At 44.4% G+C, this 19,058-nt stretch overlaps 1 protein-coding gene across 3 annotated transcripts in view; it reads right to left on the bottom strand.

The window, feature by feature from the left end:
• DYRK1A (dual specificity tyrosine phosphorylation regulated kinase 1A) overlaps positions 1–19,058 on the bottom strand; it is a 131,552-nt gene that overhangs the window by 59,643 nt on the left and 52,851 nt on the right. For 2 of the 3 annotated variants that reach the window (XM_060198692.1, XM_060198693.1), the window contains exon 2: positions 18,959–19,043. The exons of the other annotated variant lie outside the window; for it this stretch is intronic. In XM_060198692.1, coding sequence (XP_060054675.1) covers positions 18,959–18,968 — 10 coding nt within the window. In that variant the 5' untranslated portion in view covers positions 18,969–19,043. The remainder of the gene's footprint in view (positions 1–18,958; positions 19,044–19,058) is intronic. 3 annotated transcript variants of the gene reach the window in all.

Here is a 19,058-nt window from a genome sequence, read left to right as displayed (position 1 = left end):
CTCTCACTGTACAGTGCTGGGACAACACAGTTCCGAGAATTCAGAACACTAATGTGACGGTGATGGCAGAGCCCCAGACCCCTGGAGACTGTATCTGATTGTCATTGGTGGACGGAATGTTCAGAAAATAAACCACTAAATGTGCCGATGACAGAAATGCATTAGTCTCCTGGAGAATATAAACCAAGGAAAAGAAGGCTCCCTCCACCCACCCTCCTCCCCCCACAGAGAGGCCATCGGGTCTCCTCAAGGGTGAAGGCAGATGGACCCACTGCAGGAGCGTGTCAGTTCCGAGGCTAACCTATGCCTCTGTTGGAAAGCACTGCATCGTGGCAGCCGCGCCTGCCAGGGCTGGCGAGTCGGCAAGGGTGCCAAGTCTGACCTCCCTGTAAACACCACCTCCTCAGACTCACTGCCACCTCCAGAACACAAGAGGAACCCCACAACCAGCCACAATCTGGGGCTCTGGTCACAGGAACGCCTCACACGTCCTCTGCTTATTTCGATACTCTGGCAAGACCTGACTTCAGGAGAAAATGTCAAGGGCTCTGCGGCAACAGCCCCTCATCCAGCGTCTGTGCCTTTGGTTATTGTCCGCACTGCTCTGACAAAAGTCTACTTCCCCACTGAAAAGGGAAAAGAAAAATCCCGAGCTTGGGAAACAGCGTGACAGTTATGCAAAAACCAAATTAATAAATACATAAATAAATAAATCCTCTCATGTTTGAGGCGCACAAAGTCCCAAGACTCAATCACTGGCACCACTAGGCGCCAAAGAGAAGCAGTGCCCTGGTAAAATAAATAAATCGATAAATAAATCGATCTCAAAACTGGCAACACTTTAAAATACCCAGTGCTGCCAGGTACAGTGTTTGCATTTCTCGTTTTCAATCTTACTCTCCGTCCTGCCACTGCCACTGCCACTGGCAGTGCCCGAGCTCCCTCTTTCCTGCTCCCACAAACCCGGAGGTCACACTCCCGGACCCAGGTGAAGCACCATCAGCAACACCCGGGCTGTTGCGGGTGGGCTGAGGTCCTCCTTCCTGGGCCACATGCACGCACGCACGCAGGCTGCTTCTCTGCTACCTGGGGGACTGCAGGCGAGCGAGGCTCTCTTACCCGCTCTTAGTGCTGGCATGAAAAGGCAGCACTCCACAGACACTTCTCAGCTGAGAGGGTAACCGCCTTCACGGTGAGTTCTAGAGGTGAAAGCAGAGGAAAGTCACGCCTCCTCAAAAGTCATGTGTTGAGATCCCAACTCAGAATGTGGTCTTAGTTCAAAACTGGGCCACTGCGAGTCTAGGTCTCCAGACAGGGTCCTAAATGCAGCACGGCCCGCACCCTTACAAGATGAACACATCCGTACACAAGCATGGACACAGAGGATAGCAGGTGAAGCAAACAGGGTCAGGACCGTGCGGAAGAAGCCAAGGAATGTCAAAGGTTGACAGCCAACACTACACACAGTCGGGCCAGGGAACACCTAGATGCACAGACACTGGGTAGGCTATACAGGGCAGTGCTTTTTCACAGAAAGGAGATGCGCCCAACATGCTGTGCTGGTCTCACGCATAAACTCTCAGGAGCAGGACTCAAAATAGAAAATTATTTCCGAATAACCAAATTCAAGGAAAAAACACCCAACGGGGCCAAGTGGTGGGACATCCGTTCTCAAGGATCCACGGTCAAGCCCCTGCTCTACCTGCAGAGGGATAGCTTCAGGAGTGGCAGACCAGTGCTGGGGTATCTCCCCTCCTGTCTCTCTCTACCTTTCGGTGTGTCTCACCCTCTATCAGAAAAGGAAAAAAAAAAGGGGGGGGGGGAATGACCAAGAGGAATGAATGGTGGGTAGCTTCAACATTCAGAAACCAGGCGTGTTCACCAACTTTACCCTGAGTGTGCCACACGGTGACCTCAGATGCCCCCCAAAAAGGAGTAGAGGGGCATCTTGCAAGAGACGCAAGAAACGCCACTTAAGTGTTGACTCACCTTTTCCCTCTAAATCAGTGACAGCATCTTCTTTCTATGGAATATGGTACTCTCCAGCCTTCAGAATGTGTTCTTATATTACACACCACTGAAGTGTGTGGAAAAACTAGATTAGAAGAAGCAGGATGTCTTTCATCACCAACAGAATTACCCAAATAGAAAATCTGGGGTGGGGGTAGATAGCTTAATGGTTATGAAAAGAGACTCTCATGCCTGAGGCTCCAAAGTCCCAGGCTCAATTCCTTGCACCACCATAAACCAGGGCTGAGCAGTACTCTGGGTAAGAAAACAAAAAAGAAAAAGAGAAAAGAAAATCTGAATCCTCTGAAATGAGAGCAGCCTAGAAGGTTCCCCACTATGACTGTGGACTCTGAGCTCAGTCTGACAGGGCCTTGGAGGCTGTGCAGGCCCCTTTCCTGTGCATGAATGGCTATGGGCCCGGCATCGTGGTGAACAGCTAACTGTGTTATATATTTTCTTCAAGGTTGTGACCAACTCTCGGCCCTGATCCTGCCTCCTAACTCTGCTCTCGACTCTGACACCATCTGCCCAGACGATAGATTCCTGGTCTACCCCAACGTTAGCTATCAAGCTCAAGCAAAGGTTATTAAGACACTGACTCCTAGGAACATGCCTAAAACAGACCCTAGATTCCTTCTACCCTAAGGTCCCTACCGTCATCTCTTCTATGCCTGCTTTATGGTTCTTGTTTATTAAACATGTTGTCTTGCTTTCCATCTTAGTGCATTTCAGCCACCAAGCAAGCTGCAGACGCTAGTATGATTCCATCCTGACTTCCCTGGGCAGACACCTCACCAATGCTTCCTGGAATGTCACCTCTCCAGAGCCCTGTCCCACTAGGGAAAGACAGAAACAGGCTGGGGGTGTGGCTCCACCTGTCAACACCCAGGTCCAGTAGAGAAGCAATTCCAAAAGTCACAACTCCCACCTTCTGCACCCCCATAAAGAATTGTGGTCGATTCTTTATCCAAAGGGATAGTGAGTTGGGAGGTAGGATAATGGACTTAATGTTGGACTCTTTATCTAAAGGCATAAACAACAGGGAAGTTTCCACTGGAGGGGATGGGACACAGACCTCTAGTGGTGGGCACTGCATGAAATTACACCCTACTACAGTTGTACCCTTTACAATCTTGTAAATCAACATTGAATCACCAATAAAAACCAGTAAAAAAAAGATGATCTGAATCCGCCAAAAATGTAGTAGAGTCAACAAGTGAGTTCTTTAACACGGCTGAAGAACACAAGATCAATATACAAAAGCAATACGTAGCCCACAACTACAACCAGGAAAGTCTAAAGCCACTGAGAGCGGTGCTGAAGAAAGTGATTAAGTATAAGTCTGACAAGTTATGACCGACCGTTACACTGAACACTACAATAATTAAAGATGAATCTAAATAGAGAAATACTATGCACAGGAGTCTTAGAATCAATTCTGTCAGGATGCCAGTTCTTCCCAAAATTATTTCTAGATTCCACACAGTCCAAATCAATATCCTACCAGATTTTTTTGTAAAAACTGAGAAAATGCAAAGAACCTAGATTAGTCAGTGCGTCTGAACAAGGAAAAAGTAGGACTAAGTCTACCTCTTTTCAACATTTACTACTGACTACAAAATAAAGACAAGACAGTATTAGTGGCCAAGACACAAATAAATTCATAAAAGAAAAATACCAGAAACAGTCCCACTCATATAGGAAGATGGTCCTTTCAACAAGTAGTTCTATAATAACTGAATATCCTTTTTTTTTTAAGTAACCTTTATAAGTCTTACAAGAGAACACAGACTTAAATGTAAAATTTTTTTCACTGCGAAACTGGAGAAACATGAGAAACCTTTATCTTGAAACAATTAGGCCAAAGTTTTCCAGAAGCATGATTCACAAAAGAACAACTCAATAAATAAAACTTGATCAATAAAATCAAAACATCTGCACTTTAAAGATACTAATAAAAGAATGAAAGTATGATTCATGATCTCGTAGAAAAATCTCCGCAAAGTATGTATCTGGTAATAGATCTGAATTCACAGTAAGTAAGGCTATCTCAAGACGAACAGTGTGTGGCCAGACACTTTGCCAAAGGTGATATTCTAAGGGAAGGAAGAAGAAAGCACACGATGAACGCACCACATTGCTCATCGCCATGAAATACACTCGGTGTCACTACACGCCTGTTAGGACCTACGGCAAATCTTAGGTGTCTATCTTTCTCCCCCTCCTCTCTCGATTTCTCTGTCCTAACCAACAACGACAACGGCAATAACAATAACAACAAAATGGGGGGTGGCCTCCGGGAGCAATGGATTCATAGTGCAGGCACCGAGTCACAGCAATGACCCTGGAGGCAATAAATAAATAAATGAATGAATGAATAAGCTGAAACTGTGAGGGCTCTGCTGGTAATTCGGGAGTGAAGGGGTCACCGCAGAAACTGGGCGGTGGGTGCGGTGTGGAGCTCTATGCCTGCAGTCTTGTACGCCATCATTAAATAATAAAGTCACACTAAACTTTTAAAAGAAAATAGCCAGGCCACAAATAAAAAGCGCAGTGTATGACTCCGTGCGCATAAAATTCCCAACAGGGGAGATGCGAGCAGGGCGCGGTGTCTAGGTGTGGAGGAAGAGCAAGGGGCAGACCTGCAGAGAAGTGCGAGGAGCCGTGGGAAGAGGGTGTCTTAGGGGCCGTAAGGTTCACGGGTAAGACATCGGAACTCATCACGTCCAGCGTCTTGCTGTGTGTCTGTTGGCTGGCTGTACGGGGGTTTCACTCTTCTGAGCTGACTTTCCGAGAGAGACAGACACAAAGGGAAAGGGAAGGCTACCGCAGCAGGCTCAAACCTTGACCCAGTGCAGGTACCTTCAGGTGAGCAAGCTCACCAGCCCAAATCAGACACTTTAAACATGTGACATTTTTACAAGCCAATTAATTACCTATCAAATAAAATAAAACAGCCTGTACAAATAACGACCTGTTACAGAACACACACACCCTCGTCCACAGGATATCCCATCTCTTGTAACAGCAACTTAAAAATCTTTCGCCTGGGGTGGGGGTAGATAGCATAATGGTTATGCAAAGAGACTCTCATGTCTGAGGCTCCGCAGTCCCAGGTTCAATCCCCCGCACCACCATCAGCCAGAGCTGAGCAGTGCTCTGGTGTTTCTCTGTGTCTTTCTCTCTCTGCATCTCTCTCAAAAATAAAATAAATAAAAGACTTTTAAAAAAAAAAAATCTTTCGCCTGTTTAGACATAAAGTGCTGGAAACACTTGTTAGTGTACTTTCGTATTTTAAAGCTGAAGCAAAGTCCATTTTCAGACTTGGTGAGCAATCACAGAGAGGTAGATTGGGAAAACACTGCGAGCATTTTTAAAATACCAAGAGGTTTTTAAACCCTGCACTTTCAGGACAACTTGGAGGTCTGTTTTCTGCTCTTCACAGTCCCGCCCCGCCACACTGTTCTCCATGACCACCGTGACCACGGAGCCTAGCGGCTGAGCCTCCTCAACAGGCCTCCTCGCCGCGCAGCAGGACAGCACCACCTGTTAAAGTCACGGCATTCCCTGGGACCATGGGAAACACCGCTTGGACCAGCAGTCTCCTAGCCCTAGCCTAGCCCAAAAGCAGATCGGAATGTCTTCTGAGTGCTCACCTCTCCTGGGCCAACCATCTCCACAAAAGACTTATCTCCCGACCTCCGTGATGTTATAAACCCCCTGAGCACAGGAGGCTGTCTCTCTGACTTGTGGCTGAATAAAGCACTTCTTGTACATTTGTTTTTAAGTAGTTTTAGTGTATATGCCAAGAAATGCATAATTAACAATCAAATGCTAAGATTTGACTTTTGTCTTCATTCTTTGCAAGACTGCAAATCAGCTGGGCCAATTCAACAATGTCTTAACATAATGGATAAAACAACTAAAGGGATTTAACTTTGTAGAAACATGGCTTGGTGCATCCTGTGTGTCATGCTTTAAGCCCAAGAGGGAGGGATTAAAAAATTCCAAAGCCATTTACTTGAACCAACAAAGTATTCTTCACAAAAGTTTCTTCATAAAAACTGAAAACACTGATTGCCACAAACTAAGGGAAGAAAACCGAAGAAAGGGTCAGGGTAGTAAGAGTCCTCGTTTCAAGGAAGCCACTGAAATGCCATGGGGGTGGAAGAAGGGAAAAGACGCCCTTGGTCACTGGGAAACTGATGCCACAAATATTGCGTCCGGTCAACTGTCCTGTTCTCCACTGTGAAGCACCCTTCCTTTAGCTGCCTGCCAGCCATGTGAAACCTGTCCATTTAAGCCCTCACCCAAGTTCCGTGGTCATCCTCTTCCCCACTCAACTTGTTTTCCAAGCCCTCAACCTGCCTGGTGAGTTCTTTGTCCTGTACTGGTCCAGATCGGTCCTCTCAATGGCATTACTGTACAGTTGGCCTATAGTCTTATGAAACTTTGCATGTATTTGCTCAACTCTTATGTTCCCCAAAGTACCGAGATTCTACAGAATCTGTGACCAAAGGTAAGATAGTACAACTAATACCTTAAATGTGACTCAAATTAGCAAGGTAATAATAACAGGAGATGAAGAGTGACTCGGACAGAGGAGCATGGACGGGGCTTCAAGTTTATGTGCTGATTTGCTAGATGATATGGGCGATATGATACACCTGCCCCAAAGGAGGCATCGACTTGTTAGAACATGTGTCTTTCTAAAGTCAAGCGTCAAAATCACCTTACTCATAACAGGACTATTTCTAATCTGGAAGGAAGAAATCTTTACTGAGCAGAAGACTGCACCTGAGTGAGGCTTGAAGAGGTAAAATGGGACACTCCCCCCCCCCCTTTTGTGTTATAGAGACTTGATCAGATAAGAGATTTGGCACAACTTGGCTTCTGTAAGTAATGCACGTATCTGCTTACAGGTATTTAACAGAACCATTAAGTCCTTATTTGCACGCCTGCTCTACAACCCGCCTGCCCGCAGTGAGTGGGAACTGCCGCAGATGATTAAACACTCGTCTATCTACTTCTCTCAGCAGGCAACACGATGCAGCAGAACTGCAAGCAGAAAGCAGCCCCGAGCCCAGCAACGGCGGCTAATTAGCATAGCCTACCACTAAACCCTCCGCTCCTGATTGGGACTGCCAGTCGAATGCTAGCCAATCAAACGAGGCTATGCAAATAGCCTACTAGCTACTTCCAATTGTCCAATAGGAAAACAAGCAATAAACAAGAAATGAAATTGAGCTTTGTCACATTTTCAAGTTGCCAGTTAACACTTTCTGGTTTAGAGCAAAATTAACAGCAACTGTAAAGAATCAGAACCATATTCTATTTTCCAACTCAGAAGAAATCCAAAGGTGACAGTTCAGGTAGTTTATTGTTGACAGTTGTGATTTTAACTTTTTGTTTTGTGTGTTTCTAATGGTCGGCCACCAACATTTCAACTTTCCCCCACAAATTTAAAAAGCAAGGATTACGTAAATATTTCCTTACACTCCAATATGACATTCTAGGAGAATCCTAAGAGCACTTTTGCTATAGTCAGACCAAATAAAAGGTGGACGTAACAACGCATCTCACAAAAGTCTCCAACTTGATCAGGTTGAAGAAAACATTTGTTCTGATTCTAACATGCTAATACCTAATCTCCAAAACTTATTTTGAAATAAACCTGTAGGTACAACCTATAAGGATTAACACACACAAACTGAACCAGTAATAATGCCAATACAGTGAGACCATATCCTAGTAAGATAAAAAGCACAATATAGACACATCATATTCTTATGTAAGTTTTCTAAGAATAAATCAAGCATATAAACTTTGTCAGTACAAACAGCCAGTGTCCTGACAATTCTTAATGGTTGAGGATTTCTTTTATTAAGAAAGATTCCTTGAAACATGTCAAGGAGACACAGTTCCGATCATTTGTGCCTTTATATAATTGAACCTTTGTAAAAGATACAATTTTATTTTAAGATAGACCGCCTTGTCCCTCCTAGCCTAGCAATTATCTCCTTCCAAACAGAATACCCTTCCACCCCACACCAAGAGGTTAGTAGTTTTTAAGTATAGCTTTCCACATAATGTCTGTAAACGTCACTAGAAAGAACTCTATCTGTAGCATATACTGAACTGAGACAAGTTCCAAGAAACAGTATGCACATCTTATTCCTATATCTGAAAGTCACCCCCTCCCACCCTCTATGAAAATTGAAAGCACTTTTCCGCCATGTCCAGAGCACCCCAAGTCCCCACCCACCCGTATTCACTGCCTCCTCACTTGCTCTCATGTTCTTCTCACTTGGGGGTTCAGGCTGAAAACAATTTAAAAGTCCAATGGAACCAAACGAGGACTGGATCGATAACTGAGTTTTAAAACTGGAAGAAAGCTTGACATTCATCTAATTCTAGCCCCTTATTCTAAAAAGCTAGATAATGCTTTTTATTTTTTTTTTTATTTAAGAAAGGATTAATTAACAAAACCATAGGGTAGGAGGGGTACAACTCCACACAATTCCCACCACCCAATCTCCATATCCCACCCCCTCCCCCGATAGCTTTCCCATTCTCTATCCCTCTGGGAGCATGGACCCAGGGTCATTGAGGGTTGCAGAAGGTAGAAGGTCTGGCTTCTGTAATTGCTTCCTCGTAGATAATGCTTTTTAAATAAATAATAGTGCACTGAGATTACAATCTTATATTTAAAGATCAACCCCAAACTACCCAAAGATCCCAGACTACCTCCTACCAGGATCTATGAATAATCTGATCAGTCAACTGTATCAGTAAGTCTCTAGGTTTGCTGTCAAGGTGAACATTTATTTAAACAAGTTTTCAAAAGATTAGCTCAGAATCATTGCACATGCCAACTGACTGTCTAGAACACCTACTAATCAAAACTTAAAGCTTTGAAAAATCACTCTTTAAGCAAAGCACTGAATCCAGTCCTTGAAAGACTCAATCTGTTTGCTTCAAACTGTACAACAATTTGGGACTCTAATGAGCTTCCTTTAATTCTAAAAACAAAGGCAAGAACAGAAGTAAAAGAGAGAGATTTTTAAAGCTGATTTCATCTTGCCTGAAAGTCTTCAATATCTGTGGTGGGTTCCCCAGATTCCAAGTTTCTCTAACTCCCTCTACACTGAACTAAGCACTATCAGCCTCGCCAGTCTTCCCACCCATTCCTATAAACAAGGACTGCTTTGCACTTCACCTCTTAATCTTGGAAACACAAAATTTCCCAGTCCCTGAAGGGAAGAAAAACTAAAACCTGGCACTCTTACTTTCTGGTGAGCCCCAGAGACACAGGAAGCATCCTCTGCCTGGGGACAGGTGCTGTAGGATAAAACATCCCAAAATTGAAATGCCCTTTAGCTGATCATTCTTTTTAAATTTTAAAGTTCCTTAAATTTTGTGAGCTTAACAAAGGATCAATGAATACTACTTTCAGAATCAGAATTAAGCACTTAAATGTTTGAAGATGGATGAACTCCCTAAAGCAGAATCTTCATCACATAAAGCACATTCTTTAGAATTTCTATGGCAGAACTTAAGTGCTCTGGGTACATAATTAACCACTAGTCTTTAAATATATATCTTTTTCCCCCCATTTTGTTGCCCTTGTTGTTGCCATTTATGTTGTCAGATAGGACAGAGAGAAATCGAGAGAAGAGGGGAGACAGAGAGGAGAGAAAGACATCTGCAGACTTGCTTCACCGCCTGTGAAGCGGCCTCGAACCGGGATCCTTACGCCAGTCCTTGTGCTTTGTGCCACCTGTGCTTTACTCGCTGCACTACTACCCGACTCCCTAAATATATATTATTAATACTCCAATGTTTCCTCCCCTGAATTATACAAAGAAAAACATTCAGAGTAAGTAACTGGCAGATGCTAATGCATCGTTAATAATGCTAAGATAGGGGCTGGGTGGCGGCACACCTGGTTGAGCGTACATGTTGCAGTGCTCAAGGACCTGGGTTCAAGTCCCCGATCCCCACCTGCAAGAGGAAAGCTTTGTGAGTGGTGAAGCAGGGCTGCAGGTGTCTCTCTGTCTCTTTCCCTTCCTATCACCCCCCTTCCCTCTCAATTTCTGGTTGTCTCTATCCAATAAATAAAGATAAAAAAATTTAAAAATAATAATGCTAAGATACATCAATAGCCCACATAATCTCAACATACGAGCATCATAATTATGCCAAAAAAGAAATCAATCAATTAAATAACCAGTCATACCATATCAATAATTTTTTAATATTTATTTATTTATGTATTTATTCCCTTTTGTTGCCCTTGTTTTATTGTTGTAGTTATTATTACTGATGTCGTCGTTGGCTAGGACAGAGAGAAATGGAGAGAGGAGGGGAAGACAGAGAGGGGGAGAGAAAGACAGACACCTGCAGACCTGCTTCACCGCCCGTGAAGCGACTCCCCTGCAAGTGGAGAGCCGGGCCTCCAACCCGGACCCTTACACCGGTCCTTGCGCTTGGCGCCACGTGCACTTAACCCGCTGTGCTACCACCCGACTCCCCATATCAATAATTTTATAAAGTAGAGAGAGCTACAATGTAACTTCGTATTTTTTTAAATGCCATGTTGGTAGAAAGGTACAGCTTCTCCTCTGTAATTTAGGGGTTCTAATGTGGAAACGTGCTGGAAATATTCAGAGCAACTATTCTGGTCAAGTTTCCAATCAGTAACTCAAGTGATGTTGCTGCTGTCTTGTTTAAATCTGGACTGAACACAAATTTTTTAACCTTTTTTTTTTAAATAGTTGTTTTATTTATTCCCTTTTGTTGCCCTTGTTGTTTTATTGTTGTAGTTATTATTGTTGTTGTCGTTGTTGGATAGGACAGAGAGAAATGGAGAGAGGAGGGGAAGACAGAGAGGAGGAGAGAAAGATAGGCACCCGCAGACCTGCTTCACCGCCTGTGAAGCGACTCCCCTGCAGGTGGGGAGCCGGGGTTCGAACCAGGATCCTTATGCCGGTCCTTGTGCTTTGCGCCACGTGCACTTAACCCGTTGCACTACCACCCGACTCCCAAATTTTTTAATCTTGGACTATTCCTGTTGGAGAGTGGGTTTGCCCTCTTCACATCTCTCTCAAAAAAAAAAGGAAAAGGAAAGGAAAGAAGAGGAAAGGGGGAAGGGGGAAGGGGGAAGGGGGAAGGGGGAAGGGGGAAGGGGGAAGGGGGAAGGGGGAAGGGGGAAGGGGGAAGGGGGAAGGGGGAAGGGGGAAGGGGGAAGGGGGAAGGGGGAGGAAAGGAAAGGAAAGGAAAGGAAAGGAAAGGAAAGGAAAGGAAAGGAAAGGAAAGGAAAGGAAAGGAAAGGAAGAGTCTAGAACTTACTGAATCCTCACTGTTGCATTTTAAATGTACTTTGTAACCTCGGCCAAGCATCATGGAAATATAAAAGCTGGCTGACTATTCAAGCCTTTATTTAGCTAAATGTATGATCAATACATAGTATCTATTGCCAAAGAAACAAAGACAGCCCCCCCCCCCCGTTTTGCTCACAGATGAAATCAGTGAAGTTTTCTAAGCAGCATCACCTATACCAATCTGAACTAAGTATTTTCTCGACATGGCCCATGTCACATCAAGACAGGTGGACAGATAATTTAGATGACTTCAAGGTTAACAATATAAAAATTCCTTTTCAAGTGACTTAAGTAAGGAGCGCCTGGCATATATAAGCAGCCGCCCTTCAAAGCACCTGGAGTCTAGGTAGCAAGGAGAGGGTGTTGGTCTATTCTTGAGAAATAATGGGACAGGCATGTACGAAGGTCCAGGACAGAAAACAAACAGCGCTTCCAGAGTCCAACGCCGACGGCCGCAATCACAGTGCATGCACTGGCTTCCGCGGTCTGCTTCTCCCTCCCGCACAGCTGCAGGTGCTGCAGGACACGAGGAAAGCTTTGCCCGCGAAGGCCGGCCGGTGCTGAGTACGCGCTACAGAACTCACTAGCAAGAGAAGGACCTCCAACAGCCACAACTGCAGCCGTGCTTGACAACGGCTCACTCAAAGAAAAATCAAACATCACAGCCAGAAGAAGCTAAGTTGCCTAAACAGGCAGAGAAGAATGCTTTCCCAAAAGAAGACTCAAGAGCACCCACAGAACACGCCTACTTTTTGTATGTACCCACTGCAACAGCAGGAAAGAATCACAAAAGTGAAATCCATCAGTTAAAGCTGGGGTGGCATTGTAAAGCACAGACGACAGCAGATAGCAAGACAAGAAGGCTATGAGATCATACCAGTGACTAAAGCAATGTCAGAGACCAGTGGGCAAAAGCTGGCAGAAGAGTGGGGGGGGGGGGGGCGGGCACCCAATTACAGCTACCAGGAAGTATGTGTGTGTGCACACAATCTAAAAGTAAGTGCTGAATAAAACAGGCATTCAGTGTAAGAAATACAAAGGGTCCTGCTACAGCCCTCCTTCCTTAGTCTTGGGAAATGCAGAGGGCATCTAAAACGGATGGGTCAGGAAAGAGAAATCAGAATCGTTTCTTTTTTATTTTTGTAATATTTTATTATTATTTTTAGTGAAAGAGGGATACAGAGAGAAAGATACAGAGAAAGAGCTACCAGAGCACTGCTCAGCTCTGGCTTATGGTGGAGCTGGTGACTGAACCTGGGACTTTGGAGCCTCATGTTTGAAAGCCTTTTGCATAACCATTATGCTGTCTCCCCAGCCCAATCATTCTACAAAATTTAAATAGCAAAAAAAAAAAAAAATGTAAGGCTGGCAAAGAAAAAGCAAAAGCCCATGTCACTAGTGTAGCTGTGGTTCAGGATAGAGCCCGGCACCCGGCGCCCGCCACCCTACGAGAGAAGCTTCCGTGCTCTGCCAGCTGGGGTGGGAAAGCGAGCCAGCCCAGCCCACGATGCTGAGCCCCGGGTAATGGGGGGGGGGGGGCGCTAGATTTGATTTTCTTTAATTTTTTGACTATCTTTATTTTATTTATTGAATAGAAACAGCCAGAAATTGAGAGGGGAGGAGTGACAGAGAGGGAGAGACAGAGGAACGCCTGCAGCTTCGCCACTGGTAGTTAGTTTCCCCTGAAAGCTAAGATTTTAAAGCTATATATATGTGTATGTGTATATATATGCTTGTAGGAAGAGAGCTGCCAAAGAAGACTGTCTGATTTTATCTTTCTGGGAAGATGCCACTAGTTTTCTAAATGGCAAAGCAGGACTATAAACAGTGCTGAGTTTAAAGTGATGGCCACAGTCGCGAAGAACTTCACAATGGAAGGTTATGAAGCGTACACATGAGGAGAAGGAAATTGCTCTCTCACTCCCTGCTTCCACAGTGGATGGAATTCTATTAACAAAAGCAATATAAATTGAATAGTGGGGCCAGGCAGTGGCGCGCCTGGTTGAGCGCACACACTACAGGGCACAAAGACCCGGGTTCAAGCCCCCGGTCCCCACCTGCAGGAGGAAAGCTTCACGAGTGGTGAAGCAGGGCTGCAGGTGTCTCTCTGTCTCCCTCCCTTTCTACCTTCCCCTCCCAATTTCTCTCTGACTCTATCCAATAATAAATTTAAATAAAAATCTCAATTACATGTCCGTTAAGTGTGCCCTAAAAAATAAAAAGCTGTAGGTTCCAGAAACAACAAGCATTTATTTTTTTTTCCTTTTTAGCTTTTATAACTTTAAGGAAGTAGACCTAGGTTGTGTTAACAAGATCAAGTATTCACCTTTGTCATAATATAATCTTTGAGTATTTGGTTCCATGTGGTAGATTTGTGGCCGGCATCTGAACATGGCTATGAACTTGTTTATTATGCCTTTCTCTAGATTGTAACAGATGTATTTAATCTTATGGTTCTCTACACTCTAGTGTAGTCTTGGAAAAGACTAGCGTGCAAGATAAACAGACCATAACCAAATTAAAGAGACTATAACCAAGCAGCACAGCATGATGACAGACAAAGGAGAAGGGAACGAAAGTGCTTTGGAAAGAAGCAAAGTCTTGGCAGCTGGAGTGAGTGACCAGGGAAGTGACTCGGTCCATTAAGGGGTGTGTGAAGTCCTGCGGTTCAATCCCAGGTTGACCAAGTTAAAATACAGGCATAGATTTTTTTTAAAATAGAAACGAGATTTTAAATTGCACATTAGGAGGATCCAAACGTTAAGCAGCTAAACTTTAATATCAGCTTTCAGAGTTTGGATTTCCCTTTTTAAAGCATATCGTTTCTTACACCAAAACAATTTAAAAAGTTTGTTAAACAAAGGCCAAATCAATCTACTTCCTAAAGCAACAGAAGAAACCAAACTCCATCAAATTAATCCTGATACCAAAATAAAGATTTTATTTCATTCAACTCTATTGTCCAAATCACTTGTGATAAATACATGTTCCTCACAGCTCAGAGCTGCTTGAGAACACATGTTCTCTTTTAACTAAAATTACGTCCACAGACTTTCCAGAAAAGCTGATACAGATGAGCTTCTTGTAACTTACCAAAACCAAAATAAGTTATTTATGAGGCCCCTGGGCATCCCTTTAAGAGGGAACAGAGTACGCAAAATAAAAGGGTCACCACCATCAACAGATGGTTAATGGGATTCATTTTCATCTGTTGAACAGATATTTGAGATTCTATGTATTATATGCCAAGCATCATAATATAAATAAGACTGAAGGCCTGGGCGGGGCTAGATATCATAATGGCTATGCAAAGAGACTTTCATGCCCGAGGCTCTGAAGTCCCAGATTCAATCCCCTGCACCAATATCAACCAGAGCTCAACAGTGCTGTGGTGGTGGTGGTAATAAATTAAAAATCAAGTAAAATAAAATAAAAAATTGAAGTCCTCCATAAAAAAAATCTTGTACTTGGGGGGGGGGGCTGGGCAATAGCGCAGCGGGTTGAGCACACATGGAGCAAATGCACAAGGACCGGCGTAAGGATCCCAGTTAGAGCCCCCGGCTCCCCACCTGCAGTGGGAGTCACTTCACAAGTGGTGAAGCAGGTCTGCAGGTGTCTGTCTTTCTCTCCCCCTCTCTGTCTTCCCCTCCTCTCTCCATTTCTCTCTGTCCTGTCCAAGGACAGCAATGACCACAATAACAAGGGCAACAAAATGGAGAAAATGGCCTCCAGGAGCTGTGGATTCATAGTGACTACTGAGCCCCAGCGATAACCTTGGAGGCAAAGAAAAGAAATTGGAGGGGCCAGGCGGTGGCACACCTGGCTAAGCGCACACATTACAGTGTGCAAGTCTCCAGGTTCGAGCCCCCAGCCCCCATCTGCAGGAGAGAGGAGGAGAATGGGGTGTGATTTCCCGACTTTCCTGTGATGCCCTGGGCACAGCAAGTCTGTGCTTCCTCTCATAAACGGGCACCGCACGCATCACCAGTCCCCCGTCAGCCCTTCTCCAGTCGACGTGTGTCCGTCCCTTGATTCCGGAGCACAGAATTCCTGTGGCCACAATGGCTACTGCAGCACCTGGTGTACTGCAAATGCCGGTGTAAAGGTTTGGTCACAGTGACTTCTCTTTCAGAAGTCACACAGTTTGGTTTTATCTCATTTATATCCTCATTCTATTATAAACTATGCCAAGGCCCCTCAAATCAAACAAGCAGGGGAACATCATGTCCACCTGTCCTACGAGTGCATCAAACCGTCCACTTGTCCACCTACGTTTTGCTTTCGAAAACCGAGTGGGTGGCTACCGCAAGCACACCCTCCACCCAGCCCCTTCGCCATCGCCGGCTCTGACCCACACAGACCAGACGCCAGGCCGGGTGACTGAGAAGACGGAATCTTCACGGCCACGTGCGCACAGCATTCTAGCGGCAGCTTTCACTCAACAACTCTCCGGGAGTTCTTCTGTTTACAAGTATGTCGGGTGAAGCAGAAAAGTGTTTGCAGAGCAGCCCAGAAGCTGGGGCGCGGGGTAAAGTATTGGGGCTCTCACTCATGAGGTCCTGAGTTCAATACCCGGCACAGTATGTGCCAGAGTAATGCTCTGGTTCTCTCCTGTTTTCATTATTAAGTACATCTTTTTCCTTTCTTTTTTTTTTTTTTAATGTGTGCAGTAATCCTAAAGCAACTCTTACATTAATAATGTTTATAAAAACTGTCGACTTTATGTTTAAAATCAGTATCTTTTACACTGTGAAACGGGAAATATACCAACAGCAAGTAGACATATTAGGGATCTGTTTCCTTGTTAAGTCAATAATGTTAATCATTCTAAAGAATATAAGGTCAGGGAGTGGAGCAGCAGCGCAGCGGCTTAAGCACATGTGGCGACCCTGGTTGGAGCCCCCGGCTCCCCACCTGCAGGGGGGTCGCTTCACAAGCGGTGGAGCAGGTGTGCAGGTGTCTGTCTTTCTCTCCCCGTCTTCCCCTCCTCTCTCCCTTTCTCTCTGTCCTATCCAACAACGACAACATCAACAACAACAGTAACTACAACAATAAAACAACAAAGGCAACAAAAGGGAATAAATAAATGAGTTTTTTAAAAAGAATGTAAGGTCAAATAAGAGAAAGCGGGTCATATGTAAGCTTGGTCTTCACAGATCTTGTGAGATCTACTTGCTGCCTAACAGAATCTACTGACACTCTTTAGGTCCTTCACCCATCAGCCTTTTTTTTAACTTTTTTTAAACAATTTTTGTATTTATTAATTCATTCTCCCTTTTTGTTGCCCTTGTTGTTTTATTGTTGTAGTTAACTGTTGTTACTCGCCCGACTCCCCGTCAGTCTTTTTAAGAAAAAGAACTATTTGGGAACTCTTCAGAGCTTGTCAAGATAAATTAGAAATAAAATAGCAATTTTGCCACCTCAAAACTGCACAAAGGGAAGTCTCAAAAATCAGCACCATCTACAGATAAATCTATGACACCCTGGAAATATTTTCTTCTTCTCCTGACCAGAGTTGAAAGTGAGCATCTGCCCGGCATAAGCAATGGGGAGTTGGCCAGGGAGCAAGCCAGCGGGTGAGGAAGTGCTAGGAAACCAGTTCCTGCACCAAAGGGCCAGATCTCCCAGCACAATCTCCCAGCACAGGCTCCGGGGCTATTCCTGTGTCTTTCTCCACAATGGCGACAACCTTCATTCAGTCTCAGCACTGAGTTGCTCTCTCAGCCAGGATGTCCACAGGGCACACTGCTAGTGTGTGCGAGCAGACAGACAGGTGGGCAAGGCGCGCGCGCAGAGACAGATGACAGAAATGAGTGTTCATTCCATCACTTCTCACAGTAGCACATCACCCTAAGTTTCCTGAAGTGGCTTCGTCACTGTGAAGTATTATTTGATCTATCATTTACAAATATACTCAAATGCATTTCTCCATGGTGGGGGGAAGCACACCTGAGACACTGCTTTTTCTTAGTGACACAGAAACACGAGTCAGACACCACAGCACCTCAGCTTCCTTCAGAGCAGTGGGGTCAGGCTCCAACCTGGCGAGCAGCAAACCATCCAAGTGAGCCATTTTACCAGCCTCCTAACACTTTTTTAATCCCATTTGAAATTACAAAAATAGTACATTTTTTGCCTGTCACAAAACAAAGGCCTTCAAAAGCAAAAACCAATCCCAAAAACATTTAACTACTATACCAATAACAATATTCGATATCTCTACAGGACTTATGCGGTTAATTAGGGACCACATTTTCATAGTTCATAAATATAATGAATCAAACTATCTCTGATAAAGTCTACCGATACATGTCACTTGGTTCAAAAAATGCCTCGCTATCAACTAGATCTAAGTGCATATAAGTTTTAAAAGTCAAAAGAACTTATCAATTAGCTACACCAAGTTTAAACATACTCATAAATGAAGTCTATTTTCCACGTATAAATATAAACTCCTTGACTATAAAGCAATCGAAAACACTCTTTTAAAATTGTCTTCAAACTGTTTCTCCTGCACTAAATCAAGTAACAAAAGGAGGTGAGGGCAAAGAGTCATGAAAGGGGTCGGGCAGTGGCACATGCGTTGAGCACACATGCTGCAGTGCACAAGGATCCAAGTTCAAGCCCCTGGTCCCATGTTCAGCAGAGAAGCAATTACAGAAACCAGAACTCCCACCTTCTGCACCCCAAAAAGAATTCTGGTCCACAGAAGGGAAGCTTTTCAAGTGGTGAAGCATGCTATAGGTGTCTGTCTTTCTCTGTCTTCCCCTTCCCCTTTCAATTTCTCTGTCCTATCAAATAAAATACACAAACATTTAAAGGGGGGGGGGGGAGTCGGGCAGTAGCCCAGTGGGTTAAGCGCAGGTGGCTCAAAGCCCAAGGACCGGCGTAAGGATCCCGGTTCAAGCCCCCGGCTCCCCACCTGCAGGGGAGTCGCTTCACAAGTGGTGAAGCAGGTCTGCAGGTATCTGTCTTTCTCTCCTCTCTGTCTTCCCCTCCTCTCTCCATTTCTCTCTGTCCTATCCAACAACAACGACATCAATCATAACTACAACAATAAAACAACCAGGGCAACAAAAGGGAATAAATAAATATAAAAAATAAAAATTTTTAAAAAGCAGGTGAAGAAAGAGAGAAAGACAAGCAGCAAAATCTCAGAACATACTCTTTTAAGGACTCGAACATATGACTGCAGCACTTTCATCATGATAACCTGGATATACGACTAACATCTACTCCTCATGTTTCTGTAAGAATTTGTTCACATACATTCCGCCCTAATAGTGACTATTTTAATTTGTTTTTAGCAGAAACACTTCAATTCTCACTAAAACATCAAACAACCGTCCGGATTTTGAAAGGGTAAAGCATTGGCACTACTACCTACAATGGTAGTCACTAGTTAGTTACTGACTGGATACACAGCCCCGCTTGGCATGAAAGGCTCTAAATGACTGCAGCGATGCGGTTTAACAGAAAGCTCCCCGCACACAATATACCGCTAGTCAGCACACTCTCACACGGCCACAGCCATACTTTGATTGTGATATTCAAAATTGAGTCACCTGTATGCATCGTCTTCTTTCAAGTCTCATATCATCCTGATGGGGTGGGGGAGGGAGGGAAGAGTCCAGCAGCGAAACTGTAACACTGTGAGGAGAGAAA

Source organism: Erinaceus europaeus, chromosome 9 (assembly GCF_950295315.1).
Source record: "Erinaceus europaeus chromosome 9, mEriEur2.1, whole genome shotgun sequence".
NCBI classification, from domain to species: Eukaryota; Metazoa; Chordata; class Mammalia; order Eulipotyphla; family Erinaceidae; genus Erinaceus; species Erinaceus europaeus.
Note: the sequence above shows the minus strand (reverse complement) of the source record. Positions and strands in the feature narration are given on the sequence as shown.